The 23,358-nt window shown below is 42.8% G+C and overlaps 1 protein-coding gene across 5 annotated transcripts in view; it reads left to right on the top strand.

The window, feature by feature from the left end:
* Window positions 1-23,358, top strand: part of Acoxl (acyl-CoA oxidase like) — a 326,857-nt gene that overhangs the window by 300,683 nt on the left and 2,816 nt on the right. For 4 of the 5 annotated variants that reach the window (XM_071601826.1, XM_071601823.1, XM_027952093.3 and 1 more), the window contains one exon: window positions 4,087-4,188. In XM_071601826.1, coding sequence (XP_071457927.1) covers window positions 4,087-4,188 — 102 coding nt within the window. Of the gene's footprint in view, window positions 1-4,086; window positions 4,189-22,942; window positions 23,072-23,358 lie in introns of those variants that run through there. The other variant, XM_071601825.1, reaches the window with a different exon arrangement.

Here is a 23,358-nt window from a genome sequence, read left to right as displayed (position 1 = left end):
TTACGTGATAGGTATCTTCTGAGCCCATACATTGAGAACCACAGCAGACAGCATTATAGGTTTTGCTTTCAATCATACTTTAAAAGAATTCATGAAAACAATCGTCTATCATATTCACTTTTTTTTTTTTTTTTACCATTTCTGTCGCTCTTCCTTCATTCCTGATAGACATTTTTTATTTCTGTTTCTTCTTCCTTTTTTTTTAAAGCAGGATGTTTGTGACAAATCTGTTTTTCTTCGCTGGCAAATTCTTTATTTCATCTTTATTTCCGAAGGACATTTTTACTGGACACAGACTTCTAGGTTGACAGTTGTTGCTTCCCATAGATTACAGATGCTGTGCCACTTCTTTCTGGCCTCTGTAGTTCCTGGTGAGAAATCTGCTCATTCAGATGGTTGTTTTTCTAGAGTTAAGGCATGGTTTTTTTCTCTGCTGTTCAGCGTTATTTTCAGCTTCCCTATCTTGGATTACATGTCTGGACGTGGATTCCTTTGTACTTCCTCTGGAGTTCTCTGAACTTCTGACGTCTGCACATGGGCACTAAGTCTTCTGGTGCTTTTCATGTCCCGCCTTCTCTCTCCTACCCTCCCTTGATTCCAGTGACGTGGAACTTCAACCTCTCCTTCTCGTCCCACAGGCTGCGGGTGTTCCAGTCTACTTTCTCTCTGTTGTTCGCATCAGGTAATTTCTAGGATTCTATTTTTCTATCTTCTAATTCATTGATTCTTTCTTCTGTCTCCTCTGTTCTACTGTTGCACTTTTATTTTGATCATTATATTTTTCAGTTCTAACATTTTTTATTTGGTTCTCCCTTATATCTTCTGTTTCATTACTGAGACATACTGTTTTACATTTGTTCCAAAAGAGTGTGAGATTATTGTTGGAGATTTTTTCCTAATAGCTTCTTTAAAGTTTTCACCAGATAATCTTGTGTCCTTTTTGCTGTTGATACCTTTTCCCATGCAAGTTCCATTTTTCTTTTTATTGATCTGCTGAAAAATTTTGGATTTTTCCAAGACGTTTAAAAACATATGAGATTCTATATTTTGTGTAAATGCCGCAGTAGGTGGTGTGCTTGGTTATGTTGGGCTGCAGGTTTCAATTCCCCCTCTGCTCTCTATGGCTGCAATGTCCGTCTCCTCTTTAAAGCCCTGGCACCACTCTTCAGATCGCCCCGGGGTATGCAGCACTCACCAGTCAGGCTGGCATCTGGATTCTCATCTGTCTGCTAGTTCAGTTTTCAAAGTCTTCTACATGTTAATTAGCAACAAATTCATGCTTACAGGCCTGGAGCCGAGCTCAGAAGTTCATAAACAACTTTATGGGACTCCTTTCCCCACGTCACCAGCTTTTATGACCTCCCTGGTACTGTCTGATTCCTTGGGGCTCTTTTCCTCCATTCTCCAAGTAGGAAGCTGGGGTTGGTTATCCTGTCCTGCTCCAGAACAGCAGCACGGGGACTAGAGGGAAAAAGGAAAATCTCACCTCCAGTTGGGCAGTGCGTTGAATTCTGGTCTTCGTCTTTGATCTGCTTGCCACTGTTTATTTTTTAGAGTCCTCAAGTAGCTTCTCCACGCACACTTTTTAGGAGTTGTGGCTGCATTCAGTAAAGGAAATGAGGGCTGTTATCTAGTTTATGTCACCCAGAACCAGAACCCATAGACTGTATCTTTGAGTAACCTGGTTATTAAATTTAAAGAGTGGAGTTTTCGTAAAATGGTGGGCAAGGCTTGACAAATTTGTAAATGACATGACATATCAGGTGACTGAATCACAATTCATAGAGATTTTGAGGGTTTCAAGTAGGTCATATCAACAAGATGACTTTAAAAGAACAAATTTAAGATCTTCCCCTTAGGGATGTTTGTGTTTGTGTGTGTATTTATAATACATATTTATATGTGACATATGATTATGTAGCATATAATATATATTTATATATGGATTATCTAATACATATATGTCTATATCTATATCTATACTCTCTCTATATATATTTATAGATAGATATAGATATATGAGTTTTATAAACACACACACACATATATAAGTTGAAAACAGTTCAGAGGGTCCAGGCTTAGTGAGAATGTCAAATGATCAAATGTTTGATATACATCAAATATCCATGATACTCTTATACTCATTTATTTAAAAAAAATGATATTGCAACAATAAAAGCAAACTCCACCTTACTTTGCATATAAAAGTACAGAGTCTAATTTCAGGACAGTTGCAAACACTGCAGTAATGAGAAAACTGACACTGCATTTGCTTCTTTGGGTTCCCTTGAAGAAGAAAACCAAACATCTAGAAGAAGCTACCAGGTCCAAGAGATGGTGCAAGAACGGAGATTGTGTGGTGACAGGAAGGTGACACTCTACCAAGGTTGAGAATCATGAAGGAAGAAAGACCACGTGAAGATGTGGAAAATATTGCTAAGATTTTCAGCAGCAGCTCCGGGTTCTGCATGTCCCTCTCCTACACCTGACTCATACTTTAAGAAATTATTAAGCTCTTTTTCATTGATCCTAACATGGATGTGTAGGGTTTTTTGTTGTTGTTGTTAAACGCTGGCAGATGCAGGATTCTGGATAGGGTGAGGTGAACGAGGTGATTTCTGAGAAGCCTCACACTTACTTCTGTGGCCCCGGATTTCCTATCACTCATCTCACAGAGTGACCAGGGTGAATTTTCCGCATCTAGGATCCCCTAGCAGATGTTTTTGGAGTGTATATGAAGTTCACCGAGAGACTTGTGATTCAGTTGCCAAACAATGTACACAATTTATTGTTCTTATAGGAATCTGTTTGGGGGATGAAGGGCAGTGTCTTTCAGTGACTCTCATGGTGTCTTCAGGGTGAGGTGACACCTTCCCTGCTGTCACTAGCAAAGCAGCCACACCCAGACCATAACAAGGTCATTTTGTAAAGGGCTGCTAAGCCACCCTGACACTTCTTAGGAAGACCCAGTGGTTGAGGCTCTTCATAATGACACCATCCCAAGGATGTCCCAGAACCTCAAGAAAGGAAAGAAGGACCATATTGTCCACAGGACTGTGAGGCACACAACTCCTGAGTCTGACCATCCATAGAAGACTTGTTGTCTTCTGACCTGAAGATCTTCTCCATTGGAGGCTTCCAAACAAGAGGGGCTTGTTGTTGCTTGACTTGACATTGAGATTATTCAACTTCTAAGGAGTCATTGGCTTTTAGAGAGATGCAGTGAGATGTTTATGGATGAAATGACATAACTGAGCTCTGCCCTACAGTAATACAGAAGGGACAATGGAGAGTAGAGATGAAACAAGATGTCCATGGATTACAACCATGGAAGCTGGGGATGAAGCTGGTCCATCATAATACACTCCCCACTGCTGTGTGATTTAAGGTTATCGAATATTAAAAATTAAGTGAATAAGAAATTAAATAAAAAGTCACTGCTTTCTACAGTAAAATTTATTTATTGTTGCTTGGTGGGTGCCCATGATATCATACAGGAGCTCTGTGTGTCCCAAAAATGTAATAGGGAAAGTGTACTGAAACAAAATGTAAATGAAGAATGCTGTTACTTATGAGAGTTTAATCAAACCATGCTCTATGGAAAATATCAAGATGGTGTTATTCAGAATGTACATTTAGGTTAGTCTTTCATCAATCGAGATGGTAAGAAAACAGAACTACATGAATGTTTTAAAATTTTTTAATATGGATTTCTAAATAGGCTGGGGTGGGGGGAGAACAGAATGAAGTCCTAGACAAAGTAAGATAGATATAGATACAGATATAGACACATGCGTAATAAGGATTATAATGCATTCCTGGGTTCATAAGCCCTAAGCTGGGAGGACTGGTACAGGGGGCTCATTATACTACCCATTCTACTTTATATCTGCTTTCAATGTTCCGCAGACTGTTTTTTTAAATAAATAAATATATATACTGCACATCCAAAATGTGGACATTTTACATTAAGAGATTGTTTAATGGTTTTATGAAATGTGATATGATGTTATTTCCCTTTTGCCTCCTGAGTCTGCATTTCCTAATACATTACTTTTATCCGTTTCTTCCCTCTCCCCCCCTCAGTTTTGTCTGTTATATGGAACCAAGCTGGTGTTCCAGGAGCGGGCCTGGTATTTAGAACAGAAATACCTGACTCCCAGGGCCAGCAGCAGTATCAGGAATCAGGTAAGTTTTCCATCGCGCAGAAGAAACCCTTCATGCATCTGCCTGTCTCTTTGCTTTCTTAGGAAACAGTCCTGCCAATCTTTGATCATCTCCCCTCAGGGATTTATATACTTCTGGGACGTCACATGCACGTTTTCACTGCCTGCCACGATCACACTAGGCTTTGGGGTTGGAGTGACAAGGGAATGACTCACCACACATGAACTTTCTGACATGAAAAACAGAAAAGGGAACTGTGTTTTTCTTATCTTGGTGTTAAGGAAAAAAAAAAAAGCATTAATTATTTTTATTTTTCTACTTCTTCCCCAACCCCATTAACTGATTCTTCATATTCAGAAGAAAGTTCGGTGGTATTTTTATGTCACTAGTACCACAGAATTCAGTTTGACAGCCGGCAAACACCTGAAAACGAAGGTGCAGCCAGAGACGCACTGCCAAGTGCTCCTCTAATGACAGAGTACCAGTGTGAGGGGTGGTGCAGTCACCCAGGACCATTGTGCTGTGGTCTGTTTGGTTCTTGAGATCGAAAAGGGTTTGTTTAACATACACAGATGCTCCCTTGTTTGGGGCATGAATACTTACGATTGTTATGTCCTATTGATGTATTATTCCCTTAAGCAACATGAAATGGCCTTCTTTGTCCCTTCTGATTAACTTTGGCTTGAAGTCCACTTTATCTGCTCTGAGGATAGAGACCCCTGCTTGCTTACATGGTCCATGTGTAAATAATGTGATATGTCTTCTCCCACCTTTTCACCTTCAGTAGGTGGATGTATTTGTCTATGAGGTGAGTCTCTTGGAGACAGGATGTTATTGGGTCTTGTTTTTTAGTCCAATCTGCCTGTCTATGTCTTTTGATTAATGAGTTTAGGCCATTAACACTCAAGGTTATTATTGAGATATGATTTATATTCTTAGTCATTTTGGTTTATATTTCTAGTTTTTAATTTGAATTAGTTTCTCCTTTGATTGACTATTCCTTTAGTGTAGCTCCTTCCTTTGCTGGATTTCACTTTTTTTTTCTCATCTTGGTGGAATATCTTATTGAGAATATTCTGGTGCAGGCTTTCTAGTTGTGATTTTTTTTTTTACTTGTTTATTTATTTTTATATGACAGCGGAATGAAATATAATTCTTATTATACATGTAGAACACAATTTTTCATATTTCTGGTTGTCTATAAAGTATATTCACACCAATTCATGTCTTCATACATGTACTTTGGATAATAATAATCATCCTATTCCACCATCAATTATAATCCCATGCCTCCTCCCTTCCCCTCCAAACCCTCTAGTTGTGAATTCTTTTAACTTTTGTTTATCATGGAAGGTTTTTATTTCTTCTTCAAATCTGAAGCTTAATTTTGCTGGAATAGGATTCTTGGTTGGTAGCCATTTTCTTTCAGAGCTTGGTATATATTATTCCAGGACCTCCTATTCACAATAGCTAAACTATGGAACCTGCCTAGGTACCCTTCAACAGATGAATGGATAAAGAGATTGTGGCATGTATATGCAATGAAATATTATTCAGCCTTAAAGAAGGATGAAATTATGGCATTTGCTGGTAAATGAATGGAATTGGAGACTATCATGCTAAGCAAAATAATCCAGTCCCAAAGAAACAAAGGCCAAATGTTTTCTCTGATATGTGGATGCTAATTCACAATAATGGGGCAGGGGTGGCTACAGAAGAATAGAGGTACTTTGGATTAGACAGAGGGGAGTGAAGGGAGAGGAGGGGCATGGGGTAGGAATTAGAGTAGAATGAATCAGACATTATTACCCTATGTGTGCACATGATTACACAACCTGTGTAACTTTACATCATGTACAACCAGAAGAATGAGCATTTATACTCCATTCATGTATGATGTGTCAAAATGCATTCACTGTCATATATAACTAATTAGAACAAATTCAAAAATAAATAAATTTTAAAAGAAAAAGAGTACCAGACAGCATAGCCATCAGTAAAGCACATCTCAGTACCTCCCAGCCCTGCCTCTGCGGGCACCCTGCTGACACAGCTGGAAGGCAGCTCACATGCAAGGCTGCCCAGTCTGCCTGCAGGCACAAAACCAACTTCAAAAACCCAAGTGCCCCCACAGGGAGTGTGGGTTTTCCAGTGAACTTGGCCACAAGAATCCGTCCAGAGTGCAGAGCACAGATGTCCCAGGAGTGAATGTCACCCTGTGCTAGATCTTGAAGGCAAAGTGGGGGAGGTGACTCATTTAGGGAGGGGAAGTGCCATTGACCACCCCCCCACACAAGGCTGATGTAGTCTCCAGTGATAGAAAAATCTGGACATGTTTGCGCAAGGCAAACTATAGTGGACCTGAAGAACCTCAAAAAAATCTTTTCCTTTTGAGGAAAACTTCAATTATGGAGAAAAGTTCATGTAATGCTGTTTCAGTCATGTGTTACCAAGTTACCAATGACCCCCAACTCTTCTGGCTTAAAACAATCACCCTACGTTATTTCTCACATCCTGCAAGCTGGACAGGGCTCAGCTGGATAGTTCTTCTGCTCCGTATGGTATCTGTCACAGCCAAGTGTCCAAGATGGCTTCCTGCTCTTAGTGCTGCACCCCAGCTGGGGCCGCAGGAAGAGATGTGGGCTGCTGAGCAATTGTCCCCTTCCATGTGGCCTTGCTTGAGCTTCCTCCCTGTACCATGGCCTCGGGTTGGGCCAGTGTTTTCACGATTGCTGGATTCCCAGAGGGTGCAAGATGCAACATGGTTTCCACACTCATTATTCCCTGGCTCCTTGAAGCAGCTCAGGAGATAGGGCGTAGGAGCAAGTTTCTCCAGAACAGCTTTATCTGGGGGGATGGGGCTGGGTTGCTCAAGCCCATAGAATGTTTTAAAGTCCTCTTTGTCAGATTTCAGAGTGGACAACTTTGGGCACTCTCTCCTTATCTGGGCTTTTCTATCGTCCCCAAAGGAAAGAGCGTATTAGTAAGATGGCTCAAATCCTTCTTTTCTGACATCCTCCACACCCTGTTGAAGGAATCTCAAGAAAGCTTTAGCAACTTTTCTAAAATGCGTGGGAAGCTTGGTAATTTGAAGATGCTCAATAAGAGTGATTAAAGAGACAGGGTGACCAGTGTTCCTGAGTGTGGTCTACATGTTTTTCCCTGGTATTTCTTCACATTCACAGAGTCGGAGTCTTTCCTTGGTTGCCTTTAACATGCTAATTAACCCATTCCCCCAATTTTGAACTCTGGTCACTAGAAATTTTATTTTTAAAATTCTGTTTTTTTGTTTTGTTTTGTTTTTTAAATCACCATGCCACTTTTTTCATTTCCTATCTTCAAAAACTATTCTATATTGTCTTTTTTACTTTATATACTGAAATATAGTTGTTTTTTAATCTGTAGCAAATAATTTCAATATCTTAAGTCTTTATAGGCTTATTTATTTTTTTTAATCTGTTGCTTCTGCTATGTGTCTGGTATTTTTCTTTTATTGTGTGCTAGTCATTTTTTTCTGAAAAATGATTTGTAAGATTTCTATGAGGCCAAATTAAAGTTACTTCCCTTGCAAGGCCTCTGAAGGCACTTCCAGTTTGAGATCCACTTAACCCAAATTCAGGACTTGAAGCTTCTTCAAAGACTCACATACTTACAATAAGGTAATAAGTTATAGCCACCCGAGGACTATAGTTATTTGGCTTCCCAGCCAATAATGTTGAGGGGCTTCTCTTCTTACTCAGGGCTGGCTCTGCACTTTTACTGTCATCATCCCCTGTCCCCTATCCCGCTCAAAGGGAATGTTTAGAATGTTAGAAATGGCAAAGGCCTTCAGGAGAACTCCAGTTTTCTCATTTCTTTCTTTTTTTTTTTTTTTTTTTTTTTTTTTTTTTTTTAGTGGGTAGTACCAGGGATCAAACTCAGGGACACTCAGCCACTGAGCCACATCCCCAGCCCTATTTTATATTTTATTAGAGTCAGGTCTCACTGAATTGCTTAGTGCCTCCCTAAATTGCTGAGGCTGCCTTTGAACTTAGGAGCCTCCTGCCTCTGCCTCCCAAGCCACTGGGATTATAGGCATGCGCCATCGCACCCAGCCCAGTTTTCTCATTTCTTTAGGTACCCATTTTCTCTTAAAAATTTTAATTTGTTCTTTTGAGATAAGCATGACAGTAGAGTGTGTTTTGGCGTACATACATGGAGTCTAACTTAGTCTAATTAGGACCCCATTCTTGTGGTTATATATGACATGGAGTTTCACTGGTTTCAATTTTGACTTTATTGTTTTGTCAGATTATTAATGCTTTGAAGATATTTCTCATATTTTTTTCTAAATATTTTGGTTATTTTCAAGAGAAAAGTTGACTCAAAACAAAATAAAAACAAAAACATCAGAAAATCCCTTTGATGTTATTCCACACAATCCTACAACAACCCATGCATGACTTTCATTGTTCTTACATATAGATGAAGAACCTGGGGTCAGGGGCAAAGTCACTTGCCCAAAGCAGCACAGCTGGGTAAAACCCACATCGTTCTGACTCCAAATATTTTTCATTTAATTTACATGGATAATAATCAACATTAGTCACAAAAACAAGTATGCTTTTTGCCCAGTTGATATGACTTGATTCTACAGCGTCCCCAAAGGCTCCTGTGTCAAAGGCTTCATACCCAATTCAGCAATGTTCAGGGGTGGTGCTTTGGCAAGGTGATTATATCATGGATCCAATAGGTGGCAGAATGGACTACTGGGAGGAAGTGGAAACCGTAGGTGGTGGGGTGTGGTTGGAGGAAGTAGGTCACTGGGGGGTGTCCTGGAAGGTTGATTCTTGTCCCAGTCATTTCTCTCTCTCTTCCCTTCTCCTTCCTGGCTGCCATGAGCTGAGCAGCTTTCCTCCTCCATACCCTTCCACCCTGATGTCCTGCCTAAACTCAGACCCAAAGCAATGGAGCAGGCCAACATGGACTGAAACCTCTGAAGCCAAAACCAATCTTTCTTCCTGCAAGGAGTGTTTACTCAGGTATTTGTCGCTGCAACAAAAAGCCAACTAGCATACCAGTTCTTGGTTTCTAATATGATTTGCTAATATAAGGAACCAGAGTTCTTGGAAAATGACTAATTCTAAGGCTGAGGAAGTGAATATACAGGGTTGTCTCCTGCCAGAAAATAAGAAAGTACTAGAACAAAAACAAAACCCCAAACCTGTAATAATGGAGTACATTCAAGAGATGCAAGAAGAAGCCAACTGAGAGAAGCTAGAACAATCTGATAATTAAATAAACCATGTAGTATAAGGTTATAACTCAAAGTATAAAATAATTAAACACAAGTCCACAATGATACAGAAAAAAAAATAAGTAAACAAGTGAAAAAAATTGGAGGGAAAAGACAAGCACTCCTTACAGAAGAATTCCAAATGATCTGTGTGGGTACTTCTGCCCTCAGGAAATGAGACTTGCCTCCTGCCTCCTTGAGTGTGGGTTGAACCTGATGGGTTGCTTGTATTTTAAAGAAGAGAGCATGGGAATAGGGAAATGGTTACTTTCTGGAGGGGAAACCCTGCAGATCCTACCTCAACCAAAGGAGCAAGGTTGGTGTCACCAGTTGTAGGAAACGTTCACAGCTTGGGCCCCCCCAATGTCACATGGTGAGAAGGGCACTTCCCTCTTCCCCATGCTTATAACCCAAGTCCAGTCACCATCAGAACACAGCAGACAGAGCCAGACTGGAAGATGGTCCACACAGTACCTGATCGGCACCTGCAAAACCAGCAATACATGAAAGACTCTGAAACCATCGTGGATTGGAAGGGACCAAGGAGGGTTTTTACTGTCATCCTCTCCTATCTCCTCCTCAACCACCATCAGGCTGTCAAAATGAGTGTTAAGAATGCTAGAAATGGCAAAGGCCTTCAGGAAAAATTCAGTTTTCTCATTTGGGAAAATGAGATTGACTGCAACATGATACCCTGGATGGACTCCTGGCACAGGAAATGGGTTTTGGCAGAAAAATTGGTGAAATCTGAGTAAGTCTATAGTTTAGTTTATAGAAATGCACCAAGTAGGGCATGGTTCACATGCCTGGAATCGCAGCAGCTCAGGAGGCTGAGGCAGGAAGATCACGAGTTCAAAGCCAGCTTCAGCAACTTAATGAGGCCCTTAGCAACGTAGTGAGACTGTCTCAAAATTTAAAATTTTTTAAAGAGGGGGAGCTGGGGATGTGGCTCAGTGGTTGAGCACTCCTGGGTTTAATCCCTTGTATAAAACAAAACAACAACAAAAACAAAACAAAAAAAAGAAACAAGTTAAATGACTGTCCGCAGCCCCAGGTGAGCCTAACACCTGAACTCCTACTCTTGGCCTCATCCATTTTTCATCCTTTTGTTACCTGGAGCCCTATAGAGCACTGACTCTCCTGAGGAGTTCAGATGTTTTCCTGAAGGCCCATCTGGTGTCCCAAAGAAGGCAAAATCCATCCACAAGTTCAGAAAGTAGCACAGTGCCCAGAAGACAAGGGGTTGGAGTTGGATTTGTTTTATTCAAGCCCTGGCCCCCAGCCTCCACATACCTGCCTTTATTCTGTCTGGAACATCAGTGTTCATAGCGCAGGTCCACTTTCACCCTTCCATGGGATCAGCTCTTACTGCACTTCAGTTTCTGGGAATCCGAGGTCAACTCACTTCTTAATTAGTGAGCCTCAAAGCTGAGGCTTCCCAGGTGGGTTTTGGACTCCAGTGTCCCCAGCTGCTCCCATGTCCCCAGAGCTGAGGAGTAGGAGCAACTACTTGCCACGGTGCCCTCATCCCAGGTTCATAGTGGTCCAGGGGCGGAGCCTGGGTGCGTCACAACACCACTCCCAAGTAGTAAGTACCCAAGTCTTGTCCATTCTGCATTTTTGCAGGGGTATGAATAGAATAATTGTGTTCTATGTTCTTGGAAAGTTCAAGGTCCCCACATTATTCTGTTTCAGTCATCATTAACCTAGACATTTATATTCATTTTGCTTCAGATAATTCTCAGCCTTATAGACTAACACTCAGCTGAGGCTCATGTTCAGGAAGAAAATAACCCAACAGTTCACAGTGGCTCATCTCCACTAAAACCAACTTGATTTTGCTTGGGGGGAAAAATCTCAGTCTTTTAAATTGGCATATTTTAATGCAAATGAATAATTGGAGTCTCCATGTTATACCTTCCCTTAAAGTCCCCTTGGGCACGGCTGCCCTGCCCTGTCCATGCCCATCAGCCCTGGAATGTGGCTCTCAATGACATAAGGAGAAGAAGTAAGTACATGTGGCCATGTGGTCAGCTCACACCAAGAAACAGACGCAGGAGGAAGCTTTTCAGTCTATGAGTATTGAAGGAACCACAGCCTGGTTGTGGGTTGCAAATCAAAAGAGGACCCTACTCAGTGTGGTGGAAAGAACACCTAGCTAAACGTTGAATCAGGTTCTGTTTCTTGCCCTGAACTCAACAATGGCACTGTATGTGGACTGCAGGTGTGGAGGGCCTGCTGGTGAGGGTGGCAGGGCACAAGGAGGATGGGCACAGCTGGGAGCAGACCCCCTCCTGCCCCTGGGGGCCATGGGAAATGGCCTACAAGAGCAGCAAATCCATCCATGAAAAGACAAAATACATACCAATCTTGCCTGTGTCCAGGAGATCTCGACTCTCCTCCATATTTGCTTACATTGTGCCAACAACTCTGACCTCTTCATCCGAATGTTGTTGCCTTCCTGTCCTGTTTGAATCATGACCCGTCACTGCCTCGACACAGCGTCCTTGTTGGCGGAGTCTTTCTCCCTTGCCCCTTACATTTTCATTCTGATGTGCCCCTCGATGTGCAAGGTGAAGCCCTGTTCACCAACACAAGCCCACATCCTGTTTGGCACCCTTGCTGGGTAGGTGGGTACAGGTGGAGACCCAGAAGCCTTGGTCTGACCCACTGAGAGGGACCACTCGTCTTCTCCTGCGTGGGCAGGCTGCTGAGGATCCCAGCGGCAGCAGGAGCCGGGAAGAGTCTCCTGACAGCCTGCAACCTGGGCTCCTCAGCTGCGTCTGCTCAAATCTAAAATGACCATTGGGAATTGAGTTTTGGTTTTAGTTCTGTCCATCTAATGGCTGGATCATTGAGTAGGAAAAATCATGCCAGCCCATTGATGGATGGGTCCTTCAGGTAGTTCTGCGTAGATGTGGCCATTGGCTTATTGTTTTCTTAGGACAGGTAGCTTGAAGTAAGAATGTGCCAAGGTGTGCAGGTAGCAGCCCCCAAACCAGAATGCTGCTGGGCTCCCTTAGTTTATAAGACGGATTATGCTCATTTATTACATTTATTTACATTATTTATTATTGTTCACTTATGTTACAGCATTATGCTTATTCACTCAAATTATTCATTTGAACCAAACATAGAACATAAATGCAATCATTATTTAGTGGCAACATATTTACAGTGGAAGAAACAATATAGGAAAAATAATTTAGGGAAGAGTTCTATACTGGAAAGACGGTACTGGAGTATCAGCCTCCTTAAACCTCAGCTTCACAGATTGTAGTCCACATCTGGACCCGGGGTTTGGAAAGGTGCATGCGCTCTCCCTCCTACAGTCGCACTGCGGCTGTCTTCCACGCTGTGCTGAACGTCTCTTTTTAACAATTCCCAGCCTTCATTTCCCTTTCCTCAAACCACCTGGATGGAGGCAGCTTCACAGATGTTGGGATGTCAGAATCCAAGCAGCACTGACTGAGGTTTCAGGCAGAGCGTGTTGAAAACGTTCACAGGGGCAGGAAAGGGGGACGGGTTTCTCTGTCCCTCAGCCTCCCTACTGCCCAAGGCTTTTGCTTTTCTTTGTAAGGAATTAGTGAAAAGTGAAGCCCATCTGAACTGGCTTTAACTTGCTGTCGCTTCTGTAGGATTGCTGGTGCACCTCTAGGGGACAGCAGGCACTGATGGGAATTTGTGTCTTCTCTTCCCAAAACAAAAACCTTAAAACAGAGCTGGGGAATGAGTGTGCTAAGCAAAGGGGGCCCCTCTTCTCTCCCCTCCCCTTGACTCCTGACCCCTGTGTGCCCCTCGGTGACATAAAATGCTTAGTTGAACTGATAATGCAAGCCATGCCACAAGGTTAAGGGGGAAAAGTCAGATTTGGTTTCTTCCATTTGGCCAGTAAAAGGGGCAGTGAGGTCACCCACCCCTGCAGTTTCCACATGGCAGCCACCTGGGGAGCCCTCCTGTCCCACAGTAGAGCTTTCTGTCTCTGAAGTGAAGAGGGGTCATTCCATTTCCTTCACTCAAGGGTGACTTGTGGCCGTCACTGGAGAGGGCTGAACTCACTCTCCTCTGGCATCAGCTCGGGCTCCTTGGGGAGATGCTGAGGCAGTCTCTGGGCTGAGGCCTGTGACCCAAGTGTCACAGTCAGAATTTCTCACAGTGAGATTTGTACCTAAGAAGAGCTTTGTTACATGACAGGGACCTTCAGGACGCAGAATTCAGCTGAGTCCAGCCAGTCACGGTGAAGGACGGGGTGGATTAGACCAGGATCCCAAGAATTTAAATAAGTCACTGACCTTGAAACAGAAATGATCCCCAGCCTAGGCGTTTTGGTGTAAGTTCATATTCTAGCTTGAAATTAGTATATTTTATAAAATAAAATGTGTTTGTAGTTGCTTTTCACTCTTCTGTTTTTCACTTTTGTTCTGGATTTGGGCAATGAGACACTTCTGTGTCTCCTTCCTCTGGGGACCTCTGAGTACTTAGCACCTAGTGACGACACCAAGACAATATGGAAAGGTGACTCCATTTTAAGGCACAGAAAAGACACAGGACTTACTTGTCTGAACCCACATCTGTGGAAAACAGAAAGCCTTTTGCATTATGCTGGTCACCCACGTCAGAGTCCAGCTTGAACCCCCAGGCATGGGTTCGGATAGCCTACTTGGCCGCTGCTGAGCCGGTGTGGGTGACTTGTCCAGCACAACCATGTGGCTTCTCGCAGGGAGGCAGGTGCTCAATTTGTTTCTTAATCTGCATGATGAATGGGCGTGTTCATTTTGTGATGATTTAGCAAGCCCCTGAACTTACATGTCTGCATGAACATTATGCTTCAACTAAAAAGCATAAAAAGAAAAAGGAAACAGTCATCTGGTGGCTGAAGGAAGCCCTTTTGTTAAAGCCAACTTAAAATTTATCCTGTGACTAATTTGTGGCTTTTATTTTTGAAATGAACTTCTTATTTTGAGAGAATCACAGATTCACACATGCAGTTTAAGAAGAATACAGAGAGGTTTTCAGGTCTCTTTGCCTGATTTCCCTTCTTGGTTACATTATGAGAAACTATAGAACAATATCACACCCCGGACTTTGATACAGTAACATTGACACGGTCAGGGTACACCACTTCTGCATCACCCATCATCATCTCTGTGGCTCCTTTATAGCCACACCGTCTTTTCATTTCTCTCCTTCTTCAATTCCAGGCCACATGCACTAACCTCTTCTCCATTTCTATAATTTTGTCATTTAAAAAATGTTGTATACCTGGGTGCGGTGGTGCACACCCATAACCCCGGTGACCAGGAAGGCTGAGGCAGGGGATTGCAAGTTGGAAGCCAGCCTCAAAATAAAACAATAAATAAAGGGCTGGGGGTGCAGCTTGGTGGTGGAGTGCCCTGGGTTCGATTCCCTGTACTGCATCAAAAATAGTAATGTGGTATAAATGGAATCACATAATATGCAAAATTTGGAACTGGCTTTTCCATTCAGCATAATTTTCTGGGGATTCATCTATATGGTTGGGTGCAAAAGTGGTCTGTTTGTTTGTACTGCTAAGCAGTATTCCATGGTATAGACCTTTCTGGCTTCTCCCTACCCTTTCCCTCTTGCAAATGCTCAATTTTCTGGGCTACTGGTATGTCATTGTCCCCAGGAACTGGCTTGTTGACTTCAAGTGCATCAGGTATTAAAATACAGTGTCTTATCAACATTCACTGGTGAAAGAAAACAACAACAACAACAAAGACTCAAGGCTTACTTTTCTCCTTGCATTAATAATTTGTGCTGAGAAAAATCACGTCTTCTCCTGCTAATGACCATATAGGGTGTTCACAGACTGATGGTTTTGTGTATAGATTTTCAGGAAAATTTCTGTATCCATTTTTTTGGACATTTCTGTTGGTAAACACGATTAATGGATCGTATGGAGGTATTTGTTGAACTAAGAAACTGCCATAAGCACTTTTGCAAATGCGGTTGTCCCACTTTATACTTCCACTAGCAATAGGTGAGGGAGTCCCCTGGCTCCTCAGCCTCTCCACTGTCGCCAGCCTTCTAGCATCAGTTACTCTCCAGAGGTGCAGTCTATCTCACTGAGTGTGGATTTTCATTTCTCTGATCTCTAATGCCGCTGGGCATCCTTTCAAATGCTTGCTGGTCATATGTCTCCTTTTGTAAAGTATCTGGTTAAATATTCTGCCTATTTATGACCCCTACCCGTGTGTGTGTGTGTGTGTGTGTGTGTGTGTGTGTGTGTGTGTGAGAGAGAGAGAGAGAGAGAGAGAGAGAGAGAGAGAGAATGCTAAGTTGTAAGAGTGTGCTATATATACATCCTGGATATGCTACTCATATTTTTCCCAGTCTGTGGCCTGCCTATTAATTTTTCTAACAGTGTCTTTTGACAAACAGATGTGTTTAAGTACGATGTATGAAGTTGTCAATGTATGAACTTTGTTAGCGCACTTGTGCCTTTTAAGAAATCTCTTCCTAACACGAGGTTGTGAAGGGAGTCTGCTTTGCTCTCTCCTAGAAGCTTTTTTACATTTCTTGCTTCTACATTTAGTCTACTTTGAATCTTAAATTTATTTCTGAGTACAGTCTAAGGTAGGGGTTGGAGTTGATTTTTCATGTTATCCAAGGGTTTAGGCACCATTTGTTGAAAGGCTTTCCTTCCTCTGTTGAAATGTCTGACCTCTTTATGGAGAATCAGATGGTCATCATCTGTTTTGGGGGCTTTCTATCAATTCCATTGATTTATTTGTCTATTCTTTTGCTAGTTGTGCCTTGATTGTTGTAATTGATCTTATACCAGATAATACAAGTTCCCGAGATAGTTTATTCCTTTTCAGAATGATTTCGACTATCTTGTGTTCTGTGTGTTGGAACTAGCTTGTGCCTTTCCTGGGGAAAAGGAGGTATTTATGTTTTTGATTGTGTTTGCACTGAATCCATTGTCAGCTGTCTTGCTTTGTGGTGATGAGGATTCAGCTGTCATTCTTACCATTTTCCCAAGCATTAGATTGACTTTTCTCTCACTAATATTGTAATTTTCATAATTTTGGTTTTAAGAAATTTTATTATTACATGCATAAGTGCGGTACTTCTTGGTATTCACTAAACTTCTTAAATATGTGGAAGATATTTTATCATATCAAAATGAGAGGGATTGCGGTTGTAGCTGAGTGGTAGAATGCTTGCCTAGCATGTATGAAGCACTGGGTTTGATTCTTAGCACCACGTAAATATTAATTAATTAATTAATTAAAGCTGTAAAAATAAATAATATTTTTCAAAAGTCAGAAACATTCAACCATTACATATCTAAGTATTGTGGATCTCATTCTCTCTGACATCTAGGGTTATAAGAGCACACGTGTGTCTAGTATAAAGCACAGGGCACTGAGGTTCTGTTCATTTCAAGCCCCACTTGAAATAATTTCTGCTTCTGGGTCATTTTCAAGATTACTGACCTTTGGTCTTCAGTGTTCATTCTGCTCTTAAACCCACAAGTGAATTTTTAATCTCAAATATTTCATTTTTCAGTTCTAGAATTTTCCTTCCATTCTTTTTCTGTAGTTACATTTCTCTTATAAAATATTCCTTTGTAATACATGATACCCACTTTTCCTTGTAAATTCTTGAACACATTTATAATAGTTATTTAAAAATCCTCATTAGCTAATTTCAATAACTGATCATCTCATAGTCTGCTTTTACTGATTGTGCTTTCTCTTTGGGATGTAGCACATTTTTATGCTTCTTTGTTTTCTATTTTTGTACTCCAGACATTTCATACAACAGGTTTTAATTCTTTCCTTTATTGCTGTTTCTTTGGTGTGGCTGTTAGGGTGAGGGCTGATCATTCAGAGTCCCCCTGCCCCAGGGGCTGCTTTAATCAGTACATTCACTGTGCTCAGCCCATGCTGTACCCCAGCCCATGCTGCCTGGGGCCCTGTCTGCAGCTGAGCTGGACGGAGGCTGGACTGCAGTCTCAGGCACTGTGGACTCACCTCTGAGTTCAATTCCAGCACAGTCCTCAACCCAGGCACCAAGGCTGCACAGGACTGCGCAGTTTCCTCTGCTCTCCAGCCTCCATAAGATGTTGCTTGTGCAGCAAAAATCCTGTATTAGGCATTCAAAATGTCCAGGCCAGGTCTGTGTTGTGCTTCAGTTCTTCCCAATTCCACTCCTTCTGGCCACTTTTCTCACCCTTCAGATTCTCTCCTCTATTCAATATGCACACACCTCTGTCTACCTGCACCCAAAATGGGCACCTACCCTTATGTTGGGAAGCTTGCATGGCTCTCTGCTTACTTATAAAGACCTCATTTCTCCCTGGAATGACTTCTGTAGTCCTTTCTTAGGTACTGTACTTTTCAGTAGCCCCAGTACCATGGCAGCAAAGTTCTCTCAACTCCTTCTGTATCCTAACTAAAAGTGGGAGCCTTCCCAAACTGTTTTTGAAATCATTTTGGTGCATGAAATAAAAACTCCAGGACACAGACTTTTTTCATAATACCTTTGGACTCTTACTGCACAGTCAGCCCTTCATATTTGTGGGCTTTTGTTTTAGTCTGCTTTTTTGCCATTGTGACCAAAAGTCCTGGCAACAATTTTAAAGGATAATAAGTTTATTTGGTGCTCGTGGTTTCAGAGTTCTCAGTCCTTAGACTCCATTGCTCTTGGCCTGAGGGGAGGCAGAACATCATGGCGAATGAGGAGAGCAGCTCAGGACATGGCAATCATAGGAAGCAGAGAGAGTTCCAATCGCCAGGGATAAAATATAAACCCCAAATGCATGCCCCCAGTGACCCACTCCTCCAGCCACACCCCACCCACTACAGTCTACCCGGTTGATGCCATCAGGGGTTAACGTGCTGATTAGAACAGGGCTCCCATAACTCAGTCATTTCACCTCTAAATTTTCCTGCACTGTCTCACACATGACTTCAGGGGCTACCTCACATCCAAACCATAACAGTTCTGCATCCACAGATTCAACCAACCACAGTTGAAAACATTCTTTAAAAAGTTGTGGCTGTGTTAAGCATATCCAGAATTGGTTTTTCCTATCACAATCCCCTAAATGATACTCTATAACAACTATTTACATTTATATTGTGTAAGGTAATCCAAAGATGATTTAAAGCATTGGAGAGGATGTGTGTGAATGAAATACTACCCCATCCTAGATGAGTGATTTAAGCATTGGCAGATTGTGATATCTGCAGCAGGTTGTGGGGGTCCTATGGAATTTATCCCCTGCTGTACCAAAGCATGTCTGTATTGAGTTCTGGCAATTTGGGGGGCTTTCTGGGGAGAAGAGGGTACCAAGGATTGAACAGCCACATCCTCTGCCCTTTTTAAATTTGTTTTATTTAGAGACAGGGTCTCACTAAGTTGCTTAGGACCTTGCTAAGTTGCTGAGGCTGGCTTTGAACTTGTGATCCTCCTGCCTCAGCCTCCTGAGCTGCTGGGATTCCAGGAATCTGCCCCCACGTCCAGCTAGTTTGCAGGGCTTCTGCCTCTTGAAATGTTTGACTGAAAAGTCACTCTTCTTGGGTGTGTCCTAATCAGGCTAAACTATCAGTTGATTAAAACGTCCTCTTCTTTTGTAGGAAAATGTCTGAAGCTAATATGGCACCTCTTTGATAACCACCTAATTGAATATTCTTTCTCACTTCATGTCACTGCCTTCACGGGTAGAAAGTGCTACCAAGAGCTGCGTTGTGGTTACTTTAATTCCATTGCCAAAAACTTTCATATGGTTTCCTGTATTCTAAAGGGAAGGCAGCGTGCAGTTGTCTTCTTTCTAAACTTCTCCTCTTATGAATCAGTTCTAGTATGAATAAATGTCAGAAGTTCTTATTAAGTGGTTAAAGCTGGTGCCTCGTGTCAGTACTCTAATCTTAGGTAATGATGATTAAGCAGACTTTGTAAAGGAAATGCCGGAGTTGTAAAGAAATTGCGTTTATTACTAACTAGAGAACATGGGATAATAATAACAATCGTGCTAGGGATGTAGCTCATGGGACAGGGCTTGCCTAGGGTGTGTGAGGCCTTGGGTCAATCTCTAGCACAGCCAAAGAAAGGAAGGAGGAAAATAGCAACAATGTTTACAAATGCTCACTCTCTGCCAGATTCTCTTCATCCTTACATCTTAGAGAGAAAGAAGTCATGAGGAGTGGTAATGTCAAGGAACAGAGCTGCTTTCCTTCAGAGAAATGGGCATTTCAGTAATACTTAGTAAATAGTTGAATTGTGTACTCTTTAGTCAAAAAATAAGTTGCAAGCTGGGTGTGGTGGCACATGCCTGTACTCCCAGTGACTCTGGGGGGCTCAGGCAGGAGGATCTCAAGTTGGAGGCCAGCCTCAGCAACTTAGAAAGGCCCTAAACAAGTTAAGGAAGCCCTGTCTCAAAATAAAAAAGGGCTGGGGATGTGGCTCAGTAGTTAAGCACCCATGGGGTCAGTCCCTGGTATCAAATTACTTGATTAATTCATTTAATTACATTGCAGTAGGAAGAACATTTTGAAGGTAAATTATGTCTCTCCTCAAAACTCTCTAGTTAGGCTAAGTGAAAGTGTGGCTTTTTGGTTAAGAAGGCAGTTTCTCTGTTCTGTTGTATCAGACTATGCTAAATATTTTTATTAGGTAAAGAGCTAATCAACATAAGATATGATTTAAGTTGATACCCAAGAAATATCAATTAGGAGTCCTGGTTATTGTTTGAACCACAGAGTTTTGTTTCATGCTATCAAAACTTGGCTGTCAAGGAAACCAGGAAAATGTACCTGTTCCTGGGACTGGGAGGCCCAGCAAGCTACGGCCCAACCCTGCCTTGAGGAGCACTCTGGGGCAGTGAACTGAGAGAGACAGAATCACAGCACCGTGTGAGACTGTGCCACAGGAAGGGTTGATCACTGGTCAGGCAATAGGGGCTCAGGTGGCACATTAGCCACCATCACCTACCACCAACAATTGTCTTTATAAAGCATAGGCAGTCCTTCAGGAGAAGCGAATGGGTGGGGATAAGTCAGGCCAAAGCTTCTGTGCATTCCTGAGTTTGGAAGTCTTTGCTAGAAGTCTTTACTAGCTGCAGGCAACTTATTTGACTTGGCAGTGTTCACCGGCCGGGCCATGATTTGGCGGTCCACATGTTGCTCCTTGGAAGGGATTTGAATTGTGTTTGTGTTTTGGCTTAAGTTGGTGAGCTGGAGGACCAGGGAGGGGACAATGACCAGTGCAGAGGAGTTCTCCCAGCTTCCCAAAGAAAAATCTGCAGAGAAAGTGTCTCTCCCTCCACAGGAAGAGAATCCAGTGTGTTCTGGACACCCGTTTGCATCATGGCAGCTGGTTCTGAAGCCAGATCATCACTGGGCTCCATTACAGCCATGGTATTTTGGGGACATCTGAGCCAGTGTGGCTGGGCAGGCCCGTGTGCTCTCGCTGGGCATACAGAACATCTTAGGTGGAGTATCAAGAGTTACACACTGACTATGACGCAGGAGGTGATCCTCAGTGCGACACCCACAGCCTCCAAGACTGGAAACAGCGAGTGCTTGGAGGAAGACGGAGCAGACAGGGTGGACAGGGCTGTAGAAAGAAGTTCCTGGGTTAAACCCACTGGCACCCTCACCAGGGTGGTGACTTGCACCAACATGCTGAATATTTTTAAGGCTTGGTTTCCTCACTTGTAAAGTGGAGGGGTCCCCAGGAGAGTTGTGAGGAGCACTGAAGGAGTCCATGGAGGTGAAGACCTCTTCTGGAATCTGGCCCACAGTAGATGCACATTAAATTCCAGTCAGTCAATGTAGAGCAGAGCAGAAAACCTCGGTCTGGAAAGAGACAAACATTGACTTCATGGCACTGTTAGAGAGAGATGCAGGCAGCCTCCAAGGCCAGGCAGCCAAGTAGCTCCCTTCTGTACCTGTTGCCTTTCCATGCCTGGCCATCGGGGATATCGTGAGAAGCACAACCCTGGACAGCAGAGATCGATTCTTCCCCAAAGACTGGCATAATAGTCTATGGAATGCTGACTGGGACTGGGTAGACAACACAGTCAACTCAGAAAGAATGGATGGGAAATTATATGCACCGCCCACCAACATTTAATAATCTCTTAGAAAGCAGGAGTGGGCTGCATCGAAATTCCTTTTGAAGATGAGGTACAACTGATAACTTTATAGCAGGTTTTTTTGTTGTTTCCATTAGTAAGGTTGAAAGTTTCCATTTGTGTGTGCTAACCAGCAATAGTGATTGATACCAGTTCTGTGGGTTGGCAACCTGGGCAGTTCTTTGGCTAGTCTAACCTCAGATCACTCCTGGGGCTACAGTCAACTGGGTTCAGCGGTCTGGGGTGTGCAAGATGGCCTCCGACTCCTCAGGCAGTGAGTGCTGGCTTTTGGCCAAGGTACATTGGCCCCTGTCCATTTGGCCTTTTATAATCCAGCAGCCTAGACTGGGCTTTGGCAGAGGAAGTGGCCCCTGGGTTGCAGGGATTGCAAAGCTTCTTAGGCCTAAGTTCCAGAATTCTCTCCATATTCTATTGGCAAAGCAAGTCAAGTCCTCTCAGATACAAGAGATGGAGAAAAAGTGTCTAGCACAGTGCCCAAGCAAGACAGGGGCTGGTCCTGGTTGGGCATTCATCTCTTGAGGCGTTTCAAGTTGGGGTGAGGAACTTTACCCAGATAGAGAACCAAGTGAAGGCACTCGGGTGATGGCTGGGAGTCACTGCAAGTGTGGCCCACAGTTGGCCAGCCTCCGTGCTGTGAGGAAGACCAGGCAGTGGCAGTAGAGGGCTCAGGAGGCTGGAGAGCTCCATCGACATCCTAGCCATCCTCCCCCCGACCCCCCAACCAGAACAAGGAAAGTACTGGAAGAGTCAAGGAGGCAAAGGAAGAAAACACAGCAGGTAGGCAGAGCTGGGGGGCCAGACTGACATGAGCACCTCCCTGCACAGATCCACTGACTGACCTGCTCTCCACCAGTCCCTGGAGGGCTCTTGAGAACTTCCACTTCTTCAAAGTAGATCTTCTCAAATTCCACTTGCTGGCTCTCCCCTGCCCACCCCAATAGATCTCACGATCTCATCATTTGTGGGGCAATACTCACCTTTGGGTTCTGCCCTTTGAAAATTTTTCTGAAAAAAACGATAACTTGTTTGTGTTTTGTTTGTTGGTTTTTAAAGAGCACTTCTTCATTTGTGTGTGTGTATGTTTTCCCAAAAGCTGGTGAATTTTCTTTGTAAAATTTAGAATACTTTCTCCAATATAAAAGGGTCATAAATTGGCAGGTCAGGGAGACCCCTACAATATGTGCCATTTTTGTGTTTATAATATAAAAGGATATGTTTGGTAATAAACTATACTTAATCATAGATTGCTTAGGCCTAAATAAAAATACTCCATGGTAGTAAAAAAAAAAATACTGTAAATGCAATAATCAATACTATATTAGCTATTCAGGAGTATTTTGCATTAAGGTGACCATATTTTTTTAAAGTCTATAGAATTTTGCAACAAGATTCATGATGCAGGAGACACTGTGCCTGCAGTGTGGACCCCAAGCCCTCCAGGCCCAGCTTGGCCCCTGACACAGATGACTCCATTACGTACTTTATGGATGAAATGATGATGGTGATGATCCGCATCTGGCAGGCAGAGACAGAGGGCGCGAACACCTGGAACCAGTCAACCAACCACCCAAGGCCTGATCCTTACATCTGATCTTGAATGGCTTCCAGGGTCCTGTTGAAGTTCATGAAGCATGAAGAAAGTGAGAAGGAGGATTAATTTAGACCCCCCAGAACTTTCAATTCAGAAGGAATCTTGACAGTCAACATCTAGTCTCTCCAACCAGTTCACTGTCCTTCCCTAGGATGTCATTAGCAGGGTCACCTCTGAACACTTATGAGTAAA

This window comes from Marmota flaviventris, chromosome 14 (assembly GCF_047511675.1).
Source record: "Marmota flaviventris isolate mMarFla1 chromosome 14, mMarFla1.hap1, whole genome shotgun sequence".
NCBI lineage: Eukaryota > Metazoa > Chordata > Mammalia > Rodentia > Sciuridae > Marmota > Marmota flaviventris.
The sequence above is the reverse complement of the archived record's forward strand: the minus strand, read 5'-3'. Positions and strand labels throughout refer to the sequence as shown.